The sequence below is a fragment of the Danio aesculapii genome, chromosome 1 (genome assembly GCF_903798145.1).
Source record: "Danio aesculapii chromosome 1, fDanAes4.1, whole genome shotgun sequence".
Lineage (NCBI taxonomy): Eukaryota > Metazoa > Chordata > Actinopteri > Cypriniformes > Danionidae > Danio > Danio aesculapii.
In genome coordinates, this window is record NC_079435.1 from 12,231,789 (window position 1) to 12,247,493 (window position 15,705).

A 15,705-nucleotide genomic window follows, 5' to 3' on the forward strand; every position below is an offset into this window, starting at 1 on the left:
TAGTTAGTTAGTTAGTTAGTTAGTTAGTTAGTTAGTTAGTTCATTGTACTGATTGTATTAAATATGCAATATTCCAAAGCAGATCACTGTAAATATTGACTAAAACAACTTAAGATTCACTTTCAAAATCTTAACACTATAGTTAACAAGTGCAGTTGCTAGGATGTTCATGGTGGTTGCTAAGAGGTTGTTTTTGGTTCCTGTAGTGTTGTTTTGCTGTTTAAGGCAGTCTGTAGGGTTTTGCTATGCTATGTTGACATGCTAGTTAGTTAGTTCCTAGTACAGATTGTACAAAGATGCACACATAAAAGTCACTTCCCTGTTGAAAAATCCAGCTTAAACCAGCCTAGGCTGGTTGGCTGGTTTTAGCTGGTTGACCAGCCTGGTTTTAGAGGGGTTTTGGCCAGGGGTTTTAGGGGGTTTAAGATGGACATAGCTGGTTTTGGCTGGGCTCCCAGCCTGGCTAGGTGGTCAAGCTGGTTTTAGCTGGTCATTTTCCAGCCTGACCAGCTAAGACCAGGCTGGAAATGGCTGGAAACCAGCCTAGGCTGGTTTAAGCTGGATTTTTCAGTAGGGTTCTCAACACTAGTTAATGTTGAAAAGTAGGCAGTTGCTAGGGTGTTCTGACTGGTTGCTTAGGTGTTGTTTATGTACTCTATTGTGTTGTTTGCTGTTTTTAGACAGGTGTTATGGAGTTGTTGGTAGTGTCTAGGGTGTTGCTATGAGGTTGCTAAGATTTTGTGGATGGTTGCTATGGCATTTCCATGTTATTGTGTTTGCCCCAGTTTATTTTCTTACTTACATTGATAGCGTGTCCTATGCTTACATCTTTAAAGCATCCACTAATGGAGCAACCCAAACACCAGCAGTGATTGGTTGGCATCTGGGCCACGTTGTTTGGGTTGGCAGTGATGATTGATGAATTCCTGGTTCCAGCTGATTTGGTTAGCATTAGCATGTCCTGTTTGACGAATGGGCCGGCGAGCTGTGCTGCCCTGCTCTACTTAATAATGCTATTGCCCTGGAGAGCTGTGTCAAGAACGCATTTGAAATGGAAACTGATTCTGAAGTGGACACTAATGTTTTTATGTGCGAGGCATGCAGGTTGGTCCTTGAGTATGTAACATTGCTCCATATTACATCAGCGGGAGGGCTATTGATTTGATAATATAATTAAAAGCCTGTGTCCAAATAGCAGTGGGAGGAGTTAAAGACATAGTTCACATAGAAAGGACAATCTCCACACCATTTACTTACACTCGAGTGTTTTTAAATGTTTCTTATGTTGAACACAAAATAAGATATTCTGAAAGACAGCCATTTGCATCAATCATAGGATAAAATAGTAAAAAAAAGACTATGAATTTCAATTGCTTTTTTTTCACAATATCGTTCGAAATGTCTTCAAACTGTCTTCGAAATATCTTTAACAGAAGAAAGAAACTCTAATATGTATTAAAAACAGTGTTTTGTCTTTTCCATGTGATCATTAGCGGAAGAAACAGAGATATTTTGCTATTCTGTGCTCATTTTTCATCAGTAATTGCTTCAACATTCTTGATTCACTTCAAAGGCTTTCAGTCTTACTTTGTTTCATACTACATTGATAAAAACGTTTTGAATACTTTAGCTCTTCCATGAACATAGCAGTGTAAGTTTCGAAAGCAAATTTAGAATTAGTTTTAGTCTTAATCTTTTGACTAAAATTCCATTTTAATTTTAGTCATATTTTAGTTTTCTGCATCATTTTAGTTTCGTATTCGTCAAATAAGCCTACTCTAGATTTAGTTTACTAAAATATATCTGGTTCATTTAAGTGCAATTTAATTAAAATAGTGTAAACCTTTATTATACTTCTAATTTAAGATTAATTAAAACAGTCTCATTGAAATATGAAATATAGCTTTTCTATCGAAGACAAAAAAATAGATATGCATTGTTTATTTATATCATAAGTAATGTGTAAAATTAGGTGTCGGCAATCAATCCACATGTAAGAACAGTAGCTTTCTGAAACTTGTTTGTCACAAAAATCATGACGAACAATTTTTGTCGACAAAATTAACACTGGAAGAAAATTTCTGCAGGAATCCCATAGTAATGTAATAATGTATCAAGTAAATAAAGCTGTTTCATGGCCAGAAAAGCTGTTTCTCGCAACGCAGAATGACAACTTTTTAAACTCTTTCAGGTCGCTTGGTTTTCATTTTAAACTTTTAAAAACATATTTAAAACTGCATATAGTGTTTTTAAAAACAAAAAGAATAATGCTGTTCATTGTTTTTAAGCAGATTTATCACTTTCTGTTCTGTGCTGCTCTTTTTCGGCCTGAAAAAAAGTCATTTTAGGGCCTGAAAAGCTGTTTCCTGCAATGCAGGATGACAAGTTTTTCAAACTTCTTCAGATCACTTGGTTTTCCATTTAAACTTGTTAAACATGTTTAAAACTGCATATACTGTCGTTTAAAAGATCTTTACCCAAATATATCCCTCAATCACATTTCTCGTCTCGTTTTCATTAGTCAACGCAAAGGTCAGTATATTTTTATTATAGTTGTCGTCATTATCAATTAATTTTTATTTAGTTTTCATCAGTAGAAACATGTTCATCATGAAAATTAAGACTGGAACATAATTTCTGCAGGATACCTATAGAATAAAAAAAAAGCTTAAAACTGCATAAAATGTTGTTTAAAACAAAAAGACTGATTTTTATTGTTTTTAAGCAGATTTATCACTTTCTGTTCTGTGCTGCTCCTTTTCGCCTGAAAAAGCCATTTTAGGGCCTGAAAAGCTGTTTCTGCAATGACAAGTTTTTCAAACTTCTTCAAATCACTTGGTTTTCCGTTAAAACATGTTAAATGTTTAAAACTGCATATATTATCAATTAAAAGATATTTACCAAAATATATATCCCTCAATCACATTCTTCTCTCGTTTTTATTAGTCAACGAAAATGTCAGTATGTTTTTATTATAGTTGTCATCATCATCAATTAATTTTTATTTAGTTTTCGTCTAGTTCTTGTCGGCAAAAACGAAATTAACACTGGAACATAATTTCTGCAGGAATTCTATAGAATGTAATGATGTAGAAAAAAAAGCCATTTCAGGGCCAGAAAAGCAGTTTCTCGCAACGCAGAATGACATTTTTTTAAACTCTTTCAGATCACTTGGTCCTCAATTTAAACTTTTTTGAAACATGCTTAAAACTGCATATACTGTCATTTAAAAGTTATTCACCAAAATATATCCCGAAATATAGTCAAATATAGTGAACAAAAGTGTCAGTATGTTTTTATAAAAGTTAAAATCATCATCATTTTTTTTTTTTTTGGTTACTGTCTAGTTTTTTTTCAGTAGAAACTTGTTCGTCATGAAAATTATGATGACATTTTTTCAACAACACTGGAACATAATTTCTGCAGGAATCCCAAAGAATGTAATGATGTAAAAAAAAAGCCGTTTCAGGGCCAGAGAAGCTGTTTCTTGCAATGCAGAATGACAACCTTTTCAAACTTCTTCAGATCACTTGATTTTCACTTTAAACTTTTTCAGCATTTTTAAAACTGCATATAATGTTGTTTAAAACAAAAAGAATGATGATTTTCACTGTTTTCAAGCAGATTTATTTTTCTGTTCTGGGCTGCTCTTTTAGATCTGAAAAAGCCATTTTTAAAAGAGAAAGAATAAAAGAACAACTCCAATAATTCCACACTCAGTCACACCATGATCAAACTATGCCTTTGTTTGTTGCGAATATGTGCCCTCTAATGGTGAAAATTACATATTGCGCCTTTAATGCTCTACTACAGGAAGTACTCTTCTACACCTTAGATGGCCTATGGCTTAGTGAATAATTAGCATATTTTCATTTTTGAACTGTCCCTTTAAGATCCAGTCTGTTCAAACTTTACAAACCCAATGAAAGAGAAAAACACGATCCTTAAGCCATTTCACAATGTAGCTCAGACACACACTGACACCTTCAGCTCTCTGTCAATGATAAGGTTCCCAAGCGGTTCTGCCTCGCCGATTCAATTATATTTCGAGGCTGATTATACTTATTTATTTATTTATTTTTTATTTTTTCAAAATTGGCAGAAACTTAAGACTGGTGGCACTCTAAAACAGAAAAGGAAAAACACAAAGCTCTGGGGAAATTACAGATTTAACGGTCTGACTGTGCTTTAGGGTGAGTTAAAGTGCACACGCTCGTGCAGTAATGAATTACTCATTGGAGTGTGTTACAAGATTGACAGCATTAAAGAGATTTGTGCTTGTGATCCGCTGCGATTATGATGAGATCAGACCAAGCAAATCAGGGTTTGGAAATTAAGATATCACATTTAGCATGTGACGGCGCTGCCACAACTTTAAAAGCATTCATTAAGACTTGCAAATTAGCAACACGGTTTGTAGGTTCATCAAATTTATGAGCTTGTATGTGAAACACAGATTGAGATGCAATGTTGATAATTGTTACGTATTTTTTTTGTTTTGTTTTTTGAGACTGACGTTTGTGAGTTCATACAGTTTTTTTTTTTTTTGAGCTTCCTGTCTTGTATGTGGAACAGATTGAGATGCAATGTTAATAATTACTGATAAGTGTTTTTTTTTTTTTTGAGACTGACATATTTATGTTTGAAGGAACATTCCAGCTTCAGTAGAAGTGATAGATAAAGTCTGTATTAGTAATAGACATGCATGAAAATAAAATAAAACATATAATTATAATATTTACAAAATATATAGTTTTAAGCTTTTTGCTCACAAAGGTAATTTATAAAAAAATATTCCAAAAAATTAAGCAATATTGTGAAATGTTAATAAATGTCAAAATAATAATAATAATTATATATATATATATATATATATATATATATATATATATATAGAGAGAGAGAGAGAGAGAGAGAGAGAGAGAGAGAGAGAGACAGAGACAGAGAGAGAATTTTGTAAATTATTTTATTAATGTGATTATAATTATTATTAATGCAGCACGGTGGTGCAGTGAGTAGCACAATCAGACAAACAGAGCCAGAAAGACCAAAGCAGTCCAGAGGCAAAATGAGCCCATTTGAGCACATTTGTCGGTGTTGTAAACAAAGACCATTTTACCTATTGACACAATGATCTGAGTCAAATTCTGGGATATTTTGGCAAACGGTCTAGAAGGAGTTTGCATATAAATTTTTTAAAACAAAATTAATATGGTGGACAGGAAGTTTTATGGCATGTTTGGTATCAATGTTCTTGGAATGACCCAATGAATAATTTGATACTAGTTGTACCACAATAAACCTATGCAATCAACTTTTATTAGCCAGTTTGGAAGATTCAATATTGATGGTTAGTTAAGGGTTTTTAATGCGTGACCACTAGGTGGAGTAAATTGAACAAATTTATGTGTTGTAGTTATCATGAGATGCCAGTGACACACCTAAAGTTCAGTGTCAATATACTTAAAAGTTTCAGCATTACAGCTTTAGACAATCTTTGACATCGTGCCAGCACATTTGTCGGTATTTAATTCAATTCAAAAATTGTCTGAAGAACATCAGAGTCAAATTAGGTGAAAATCGGAATAACGGTTTAAGAGGAGTTAGACAAAATAGGTTTTCAACCAAAAACAAAATGGCGGACAGGAAGTTCAGTTCATTTTGGCATATTTGGTATCAGTGGTCTCGGCATAATCCAGGGAATATAACAAGACACATGTCATGTCTATAAAGAATGTTTAGCAAAAGTTATTAGCATTTTTCAAAAATTGCTTATAACTTTTGGCCACAAGGTGGCACTGCTCCAGAAGATCCATAAAATGTTTTGTAATCATACATGAATATGTTTGTAAAATATAGCAGTTTTATGAGTTTTGGACAAAGGGCTGAAGCAAAAAAAGCATTAGGGGGCAGAGCCCAGAAATGCTGCAGATAACAGACCATGGTTGTCATAACACACTAAGTTTTGTATGAATACATCAATGCGTTACAGAGATATTGACTGACTTTTGCAACCTCTACGTTAAATTTGTTCGCAAGTTAAACGAAAATGGTTGGTCTAATTAACATGACTTCAATAACTTTTGGTCAGCATGGTCTGTAGATCATGTGATTAAATTTTGGTGAAAATCGGACAAACGGTCTGGGACGAATTCGATCAAGCAGGTTTTACGAAAAATCAGAAAAAGTGAAAAAAATGAGGGTGTGTTTGAATCGGCTTGAGCCAAGGATTCAGAGGAATTTTGACTGTAGCCCATCCGGTTCTTAAATTATGATGATAAACATAAGTGAAACTTTGGACAAGTGGTGGCGCTAGAGAGTTTGAGTTAGAGACTTTGCTGTGGTTCATGTTGACACTGCCCTCTCTCATTGTGCCAACTTACACAACTTTCCCGCATACGGTTATATGGGCTGCCATTCAAATCTGGCGGAAGAAGAAGAAACGGAACAATAATAATAATAGGAACGCTAACAGAAACAATAGGTGCCTCCGCAGCTTCATCAACAACAGCGCATTAATATTATAATGTATAATCATTTGGAACATTAAAACTGTCATTTACAGTTAATATGCTGTCTATATAATACAATCACTTATGTACATTTAATTTGTTTCTAATCACCAAAAAGTGACGTTTCATCTTTTTTTCTGCTCAATCAAATCATCCAACCAACAAAAAACAAACAAAATTAACAAATAAAATAAATAAACTTTCATTTTATTTAGCTATTTTTTTTTTTGTCTATCTGTCTGTTTGTCTGGCTGTCTATTTATTATTCATTATAATTATTTGATTTGATCTGATTTATTTCCCGTTTTTGGTCTATTTTCTCTGTGTTTTTCAGATCATGCTGCTGACGGATCCAGAGGTAGAGAGCAGTTTGCTCATCAGCTCAGATGAAGGAGCCACCTATCAGAAATACCGCCTCAACTTCTACATCCTCAGCCTGCTGTTTCACCCCGAGCAGGAGGACTGGATCCTCGCTTATAGCCACGAGCAGAAGGTACACAATCATCCCAGCTAAATCATTCCTAAAAATGAGTAATTACAGGACGAGGCATTCAGCAAGGCACCATTCACGCGGTTCTCTAATTATCAAGCTGCTTTATTGCCAAATGCATGAAAGCCAAACGGAAAAAAAAGGAAAACAAGTTTATGGTATTTGCATGCTTGATAAAAAGCATTCCAGACACAAACTGCAAAGCAAGGCATTATAATAAATAAAAGCATGCGTGCAAATGGGTGCTAATCTACTGTATATTTGGGTTTGAAATATGTGCTCAGAAGGCAATTATCAATGCGAGGGGAAATACGTCTTAAAGAGACAATTTCTGTGAGCTTACAGTTGGCAATTAAGACAATTTATGGATCCCCAGTCACAGGGAATTACCATTAATTATATGCTTTCGAGCTCATGGTTTGGGGCTGATAAATAATGGAAAATCTTTACTCTTCTGAAAGAAAGATTGTTTAAGCATCAGCTTTATTCATATCAAAAGATCATTTAACTAGTCGAGATTTGGTTTATATATTTATCTTTTCCTGATGCAACTGATGAGTCATTTCGGTTTTGGATTTGATTTATGCACAGATTTAATTATTTCAACTCTTTGATGTGGCTTTTCCCCCCTCCAAATATACACTAATGTTTCAAAGTTTGGGATTGGTAATAAATACGGTACTAAATACGGTAATAAACACTTTAGTTTAAGTAACAATTCACATCATTTACTACTGGTTTATTACCTCCCTATTTTTAGGATAGTAACTGTTTATTGGCACTTATAAAGTATGATCTTATTTTAAATCCTTAATCCTACATAATACCTAAACCCAACTACTTTCTAAATATTAATAAGCAGCTTATTTGTAGTTTATAGAGCTAAAAGTCTTAGTTAATGGTTTGTTATTAGTGTGAATTGTACATTTGAAGGATGAGCATAAATATTTATTTTGATTGTATTAATTTTGAAAGAATGGTAGTGCTGTCGCCTTACAGCAAGAAGATCAGTGGTTCGAGTCCCGGCTGGGCCAGTTGGCATTTCTGTGTGGAGTTTGCATGTTATCACGTGTTCACATTGGTTTCCTGTGGGTGCTCTGGTTTTCCCCACAAGTCCAAAGACATACGCTATAGGTGAATTGAAAAAACTAAATTGGCCGTAGTGTATGTGCGTGAATGAGAATGTATGGGTGTTTCCCAGTACTGGGTTGCAGTAGGAAAAAACATATGGCATAGTTGGCAGTACATTTCCCTGTGGCGACCTTTGAAATAGAGACTAAAGACTGATTTATACTTCTGCGTCAAGCGCAAGTTTATAGTCCTGCACAGCCTTTGTGCGGTCACATAGCCCTCGCCATGGTCGATGCTGACATACACCTCTCAAAAAATGGAGCTACATGTCGCAATGACGCGTAGTACAAGCTTTGTGATAGGTCAGCTTGGTAGCTGTGACCAGTGTGGGTGGGACTGCGAGATGCCAGTAACACACCTAAAGTTCAGCATCAATATTGTTAAAAGTTTCAGCATATCAGCCTCAGACGATCTTTGACATCGTACCAGCACATTTGTCGGTAGTGTAAACAAAAAACATGTCACATTTCAACATGAATTCAGCAACATTTTGCCAGCATGGTCTGAAGAACATCAGAGTCAAATTTGGTGAAAATCGGAAAAATGGTCTAAGAGGAGTTTTTTTAAAAATCAAAAACAAAATGGCGGACAGGAGGTTCAGTTCATTTTGGCATATTTGGTATCAATGGTCTCGGCTTGGTGTCGAAGATGTGTACAATGTTTTGTAGTCACACATGAATATGTTTGTAAAATATAGCAGTTTTTGACAAAAAATCAAAATGGGCAACGCTCAAAATGGCTGACCTGCAAAAATCGCACACCATTGGACCCGACATGCTGCGTAAACCCATTGTAGCCAGTGTTTTCCAGTGTCGAGTCCTTGAGTCCTTGAGTGGCCTGGTAGCTGTGACCAGTGTGGATGGGACCGAGAGCAGCTTGAACCTGTTAGATCAAAAATGTTAACTTTTACAAAATACTAAATATCTTCTAATCACTTTTAATTAATATATCATTATATACAGTTGAAGTCAAAATGATTAGCTCTCCTGTGAATCTTTTTTCAAATATTTCCCAAAGGATGTTACAGCGCAAGGAATTTTTCACAGTATTTCCTATAATATTTTTTTATTCTGGACAAAATCTTATGGGTTTTATTTCAGCTAGAATAAAGCAGAATTAAAAAAAAAAAACATTGTAAGGTCAATATTATTAGCCCCCTTAAGCAACATTTTTTTGTTGATTGTCTACATAACAAACCTTTGTTATACAATGACTTGCCTAATTACCCTAACCCGCCTATTTAACCCAGTTAAGACTAAATTTAAATGTCAATTTGAGTACTAGAATACTAGTATCTTGAAAAATATCAAGTAAAATATTATTTACTCTCATCATGCAAAGATAAAATAAATCAGTTATTAGAAATGAGTTATTAAAATTATTATGTTTAGAAATGTGTTGAGAAAATCTTCTTTCTGTTAAACAGAAATTGAGGGAAAATAATTACAGGGGGTCTAATAATTCAACAACTGTTTATAAAAGATGATTTCTGAAAGATGTAATGATTTGCATTTTACATCAAATAATATTTCACAAGTTTTATTATATTTATATCTAAATAAATTCAGTCTTGCTGACCATAAGAGACCTTTTGTGACTATTAAAACCTCAATCATTTGCACAGTAATTTATATATTCAAAAGGACATTTTTTTTTCCTTATGAATGTGAAAACAAAAAACTAATCACAATTTACCTCTAACTCAAATGCATGATAGTTTCAAGTCTCAAGTGATGATGTTAAACAGCATCGACTTCAGCTCCGACAAATCAACATTGACTTCACCCTTGAAGGAGGGCCACCGCAAATGAATTACAATTAAACGAACAAATCAAAAAGAATTATCAGCTGACGGAGGGCTAATAGTTGTGTGTTTGCACAGTGTGCATGACTAGCCACGGTTGGAAGCCGTAAAAGCAAACAACACAATAAAGAAAGCACAATCACCAGTGTAATTAAACCCTATCCAAATCTACGCCAACAAATAAATGCATAATTCATTCATGTTGACAGTTTTGCGAGCACAATGTCATCGGCAAGGTTTCTGAATCTGCCGAGTTTTCATTTATTTATTATTAGTATAACAGTAAACAGATGAGAGATGAAACAAGCTCAAATGAAATGCTTCAGATATCAACAGTTTGTGTTTTTTTCTGTTGCAAACACACATTTATCAGGGGTCGCCACAGTGGAATGAACCGCCAACTTATCCAGCATATTTTTTACACAACGGACGCCCTTCCAGCTGCAACCCAGTACTGGGAAACATCCATACACTCTTGCATTCACACAACTACACTATGGCCTATTTAGCTTATTTAATTCACCTGTAGCGCATGTCTTTGAACTGTGGAAACCCGGAGGAAACCTACACCAACACGGGGAGAACATGCGAACTCAGAAGTGCCAACTGACTCAGCCGGAACTCAAACCAGCGACCTTCTTGCTGTGAGGCGACAGTGCCAACCACTGAGCCACCATCTCACCCTTTAAATAATCTATATGTACAAATTTGTTATCCGTTAAAGGATAATGATTAAAAATACTTAGCATTTACTTTCCTTTAAGTGGTTATAAGTCTTAATGAGTTTCCTTTTGTCCATGTTGGTAACATATTTTGAAGAATATTGGAAATCGGTAGCCGTTGATGTGTGTAGTAAAACAATGACATTGTATAGTAAAACGTAAAATGTATTTAAATTATTTTCATTTTTTTTTTTTTCAACTATTTCCCAAATTATTTCTAACAGAGCAAGGAATTTTCTACAGCATTTCCTATAACATTTTTTCTTCTGGATAAATTCTTATTTGTTTTATTTCAGCTAGAATAAAAGCAGTTTTTAATTTTTTAAAATCATTTTAAGCTCAATATTATTAGCTTATTAGCTAGCATATTAGAAATTGGTAGCATTTGACATGTACTGTATAGTAAAAAAATGACATCGTATAGTAAAACAACTGTAATCATTGGCTATGACACTGTAAAATATATGCGCAAATTAGCAGTTTTCCCTATTTTATGATTTAAGTTTTTAATAATTTTTTAATTTTCCATGTTTATTTATGAACTATATATTTGCATTATAGGACCACAATCTTTCTTCAAACAACTTTAAACTTTGAAAAGTAAAAAAAGTGACTTTTATTGACATTTTTAATGCACATAGTGGTGCATTTACACTTCTGCCTGCTGTTTGTGTTGCTCTGCAATAACACTTCCAAATCGCTAGCTGTAGGTTTTTATGTTTCTCTGTGTCAAGTTCCTTTGCTGGTGTTTTTTTTTCTGAACGCTACAAGTAGCTAAAACATGCTCCGTTAGTGGCGGAAACCGGCGAACGTGCAACAACTTTAATCATAAAGTAAACACAAAACATCTACTTCACTGGACTCGGCACTTGTAAACAATCGCTCCATCTGGCTTGCGGCTCTCAGCACTGCCCACACTCATCACCAGTACCAAGCAGACCAATCACAGAGCTTGCATTTCTGGTAACACTTTATTTTGATGGTCCATTTGAGCATAAGTAGACTGTCTGCTTAATATCTTAATATAATACTGCTCCTTCAACAGACATTTAACTGACTATAAGAAACTTTGCAAGTACTTGTCAATTTACACTAACCCTAATCCCAATTTAACAGTCTACTTATAATCTAATGATAATTAGTGGGCATGACGGACCATTAAAAGGAAGTGTGACCAAAAAGACTTTTTATTTTAAAAAAATATTTACACATTTATTCAACATTCTCAAAGTATGAGGTTATTACTTGGTTAGACAAGGGAAAGATGAGATGAGGCAGATACAAGTACAGTTAAGTTTTTATTAAAAAGCCAAACAAGAAAAACTTTCACAATCAATATCTGAATCAACAAACTTAGGTTAACAAAAACATAAGTACATATTTTGTAAAGGGGGCAATAAACAAGCAAGTCTAAATGAACAGATCTGCCCTTTTAACCTTATCACTTTTTTACCTTGTTTACACTTCACCTTCTATCTAATGTTCATATTTACAATAATTTCCAGCCATTCACAATAACAACAATGATTTGCCTTCAAACTGTACATGGACTTTTTTCTAATTCATGTTTTTAGAAAGTCAGAAAAAGTACTCCTGGCATCAATTTATAGTTTTCAGTCACTTGATCTGTGCAGAGGCCAAGCAGGCAAGAAATCTCCTGAAATCTCCTTAGAAATACAGCACAAACCGCTCATATTGCCATCTGTTTCAAGCTACAAATATTTTGATATACATATAAACGGTACGGCTAACCCTAACCCCAACCTAACAGTTATAATCTAATGAAAATTAGTTGGCATGTAGATGCAACGTCACTTAAATTCAACAAACGGACCATCAAAATAAATTGTGACCACATTTTTTGAGCAGTGTGTCAGCGTCGGCGTCAGCCACAGCGAAGGCTATACGACCATGCGAAGGCTGTGCCAGACAATACGCATGCGCTTGACGCAGAACTATGAATCAGCCATAATGCAATTCACAACTGTGAATAAAGAAAAAATCTTTGTGAATCAAAAAAATACAGAAACTGTTAATTAACTGATCTTTTATTTATAGTGTGGTTTTTCTTCTTGTTTCAAGAGTTCACACTTAGCTGATGATTGATTATAAAGCTTGTTTGGCCTGCTGTCCCGGGGGAGAGCCCTAAGCTCATAAGATCCTCGAGCTCAGGGCTCCCTCCCGTTTGCAGGGCGAGAGGGGAGTTTGAGCTCAGGTAGATCTCGAGAACTCCCCTGCTGTAGTAGCTAATGAACAGATAGTGATTGCTCTTAAGAAATAACTACTTACTAGATTCATGTCTATGGTGCTGATTTGGATTAGAAAATTAACTTAACTTGCATGTAGTTGGACGGTAGAGGAAACCGGGGAACCCTGGGGCAACCCATGTGAGCACGGGGAGAACGTTTAAAGCCCACACAGAAACATCGGCTGGCTTGGTAAGGACTAGAACCAGTGATGTTCTTGCTGTGAGGCAACAGTACTGACCAATGGACCACCGTGCCACCCATCTAGGAAAGGAGGAGAAGTAGGGGTGGAAGGGGTGATTTTTCAAAACCAAGATGGCTGTTATATGGAACTTAGGATATTTATAATGGCTTAGGAATCGTCTGATTGCTGATTCATGAATTGGAAAATGCTGCAAGCAATCATGAGCATGTGATCCTCTCGAAATTAGTTTATAAATAGTTGAAAAGTTTTTTTTTTTATAAATTAACCCAACGTTGAATCAAATATGGAAAAACATTGGAAAAATATACATTTTATTATTATATTAGTAAATTTAAAATTATGTTTTTAACCCAACTGTTTAAGACATAATTACAGTCCTTAACCACATACATGTAATACAAATCACAAACCACAGAATTGGTTAATTAATAGTTTTTGACAGTATTTCTTAACTGTTGTCCTCTTACCAATGGTCTTTTTGTTGTGTTTATTTTATTACTGAGTGAAAAAAGCATCACATATTTACATAGTCATCCAAACAACACTCTTAGCTTAATAATTACCTTATAATTATATTGTAAAATGTTTGTTATTTCCAGCTTCTATTGTTAAATCAAAGAAAAAAAAAATGTTGTATTACATCAGGGCACTGAATCACATTCAACAGCCATGTTACATGTACGCAAGTGTTTGAATGAACAGAAAGTTGCTACTTGCAGCTTACAAAATGGCCACCGGTGTCACTAAAAACAAGGGTTTCTGAATTATAGTAGATTTATGTGAAACAAAACACATAAAAAATTTCCTGTAAAAATTACAGTAACTTACTAGAGCATTTTGCCAACAATTTCCTTTAAATCAAATGTACAGCCAAAAATACTGTATTAATATTTACAATACCATTTCTCTTGCAGTTTATATTTACAATATTGAATAGCCTTACTGTAAAATTTACAGTGTTTTTATTATTCTCACATGTAATTCATTATTCTTTTATCTATTTACTGTATAACCGTCCATATTGGTAAATTGCTGTATTTCCTATGATTGGCCTAGTTTCACGCTATTTTTTTTTTAATATTGTATTTCAATTCTCTGCAAAATAAAAATACTGTTTTAATGGTGCCAATGGTATATTTCCCACAAAGCAACTTTAAAATACAGTAACATGCTGCATAACCGTAAGAAAGTAAAATACTTTTCATACTACAGTTAAATACTGTGCAATTTACAAAAAAAAAATGTTAACAATGTACATATAGCTCTTTAAATCAGAATCTGCTGGACATTAATTGAAAATCAGCTTGACCAGGCATGAAGTGTGAACCAGCTCAGATGAGATTCGAGTCTAATTTAGTTTTAGTTTGACTCGCTTTGATCTGTTCTGTTGGTGTCGCTGTGTCTAAATATGTCTTAGGTTCTTCCACCCACATTCAGGATGTTATATTGGATTTGAGATTGTGATATCACTGTTCCCAGTGGATGCTAATACAAGTGCTGCATTCAAACCCCCCACTGTTTTTAGAAGTTTCTCACAAAAACCTGACAAAAATGTGTTGCTTTGGGTTTCACGCCTCAGGAAAACTTTTGCTTAACACTTTAACAAATGGCAGATTTCATTCCAAAGTGCTGTAAATACTAATGTGGTATTTATTTTGTATTAGCTGTTTTATTTTAATGATTTTCTCCAAAGCACTGTGCGCATAAATAGGATGCTTCTTGTCACTCTGAGAAACATATACGTGAGTCATTTCTTTGCCTCGTTTAGTGATTATTTTTTTAGCTCAGTCTTAGTTCTCTTGCCGAATGCCAATTTTGCTGGGTAATTATACTAATTTTGAAATTATTATTTAAGGATGGTATTTTGTTTGAAAAATCATTCCAGATATAATTTGGTCCTTTCCAAAACCTATTTAGCTCCTTGTGTAGGCAGTGTTTTAAGTTATTTAATGCAAATTATGTTCTAAAAGTGGGCTGCATGGTGGTGCAGTGGGTAGGACATTCGCCTCACAGCAAGAAGGTCACTGGTTCAAGCCTCGGCTGGGTCTGTTGGCGTTTCTGTGTGGAGTTTGCATGTTCTCCCCGTGTTGGCGTGGGTTTCCTCCTGGTGCTAAACACTCCCCCACATGTCCAAAAAAATGCGGTACAGGTGAATTGGGAAGGCTGTGTATGTGTACTAAATTGTCCGTAGTGTATGTGTGTGAATGAGTGTGTATGGTTGTTTCCCAGTGATGGGTTGTAGCTGGAAGGGCATCCGCTGCATTAAAACATACGCTTGATAAATTCAGAATTAATACCCCCCTTTAATTTGTTTTTCGTGTTTAAATATTTCCCAAATTATGTTTACCAGAGCAAGAAAATTTTCACAGTGTGTCTGATAAAATTTTTTCTTCTGGAAAAAGTCTTATTTGTTTTATTTCGGCTAGAATAAAAGCAGTTTTTAATTTTTCAAAGCTGTTTTAAAATCAAAATTATTAGCCCCTTTCAGCTATATATTTTTTTCGATAGTCTACAGCACAAACCATCGTTATACATTAACTTGCCTAATTACTAGGGCCAGATGGAATCTGCGGACGTTTTTTGCTATTTCTGCAG

General features: G+C 34.7%; 1 protein-coding gene across 2 annotated transcripts in view; it reads left to right on the top strand.

Annotated features, from left to right (window-relative positions):
• Positions 1-15,705, top strand: part of LOC130226020 (VPS10 domain-containing receptor SorCS1) — a 360,403-nt gene that overhangs the window by 249,136 nt on the left and 95,562 nt on the right. For both annotated transcript variants that reach the window (XM_056456596.1, XM_056456595.1), the window contains exon 4: positions 6,847-7,005. In XM_056456596.1, coding sequence (XP_056312571.1) covers positions 6,847-7,005 — 159 coding nt within the window. The remainder of the gene's footprint in view (positions 1-6,846; positions 7,006-15,705) is intronic.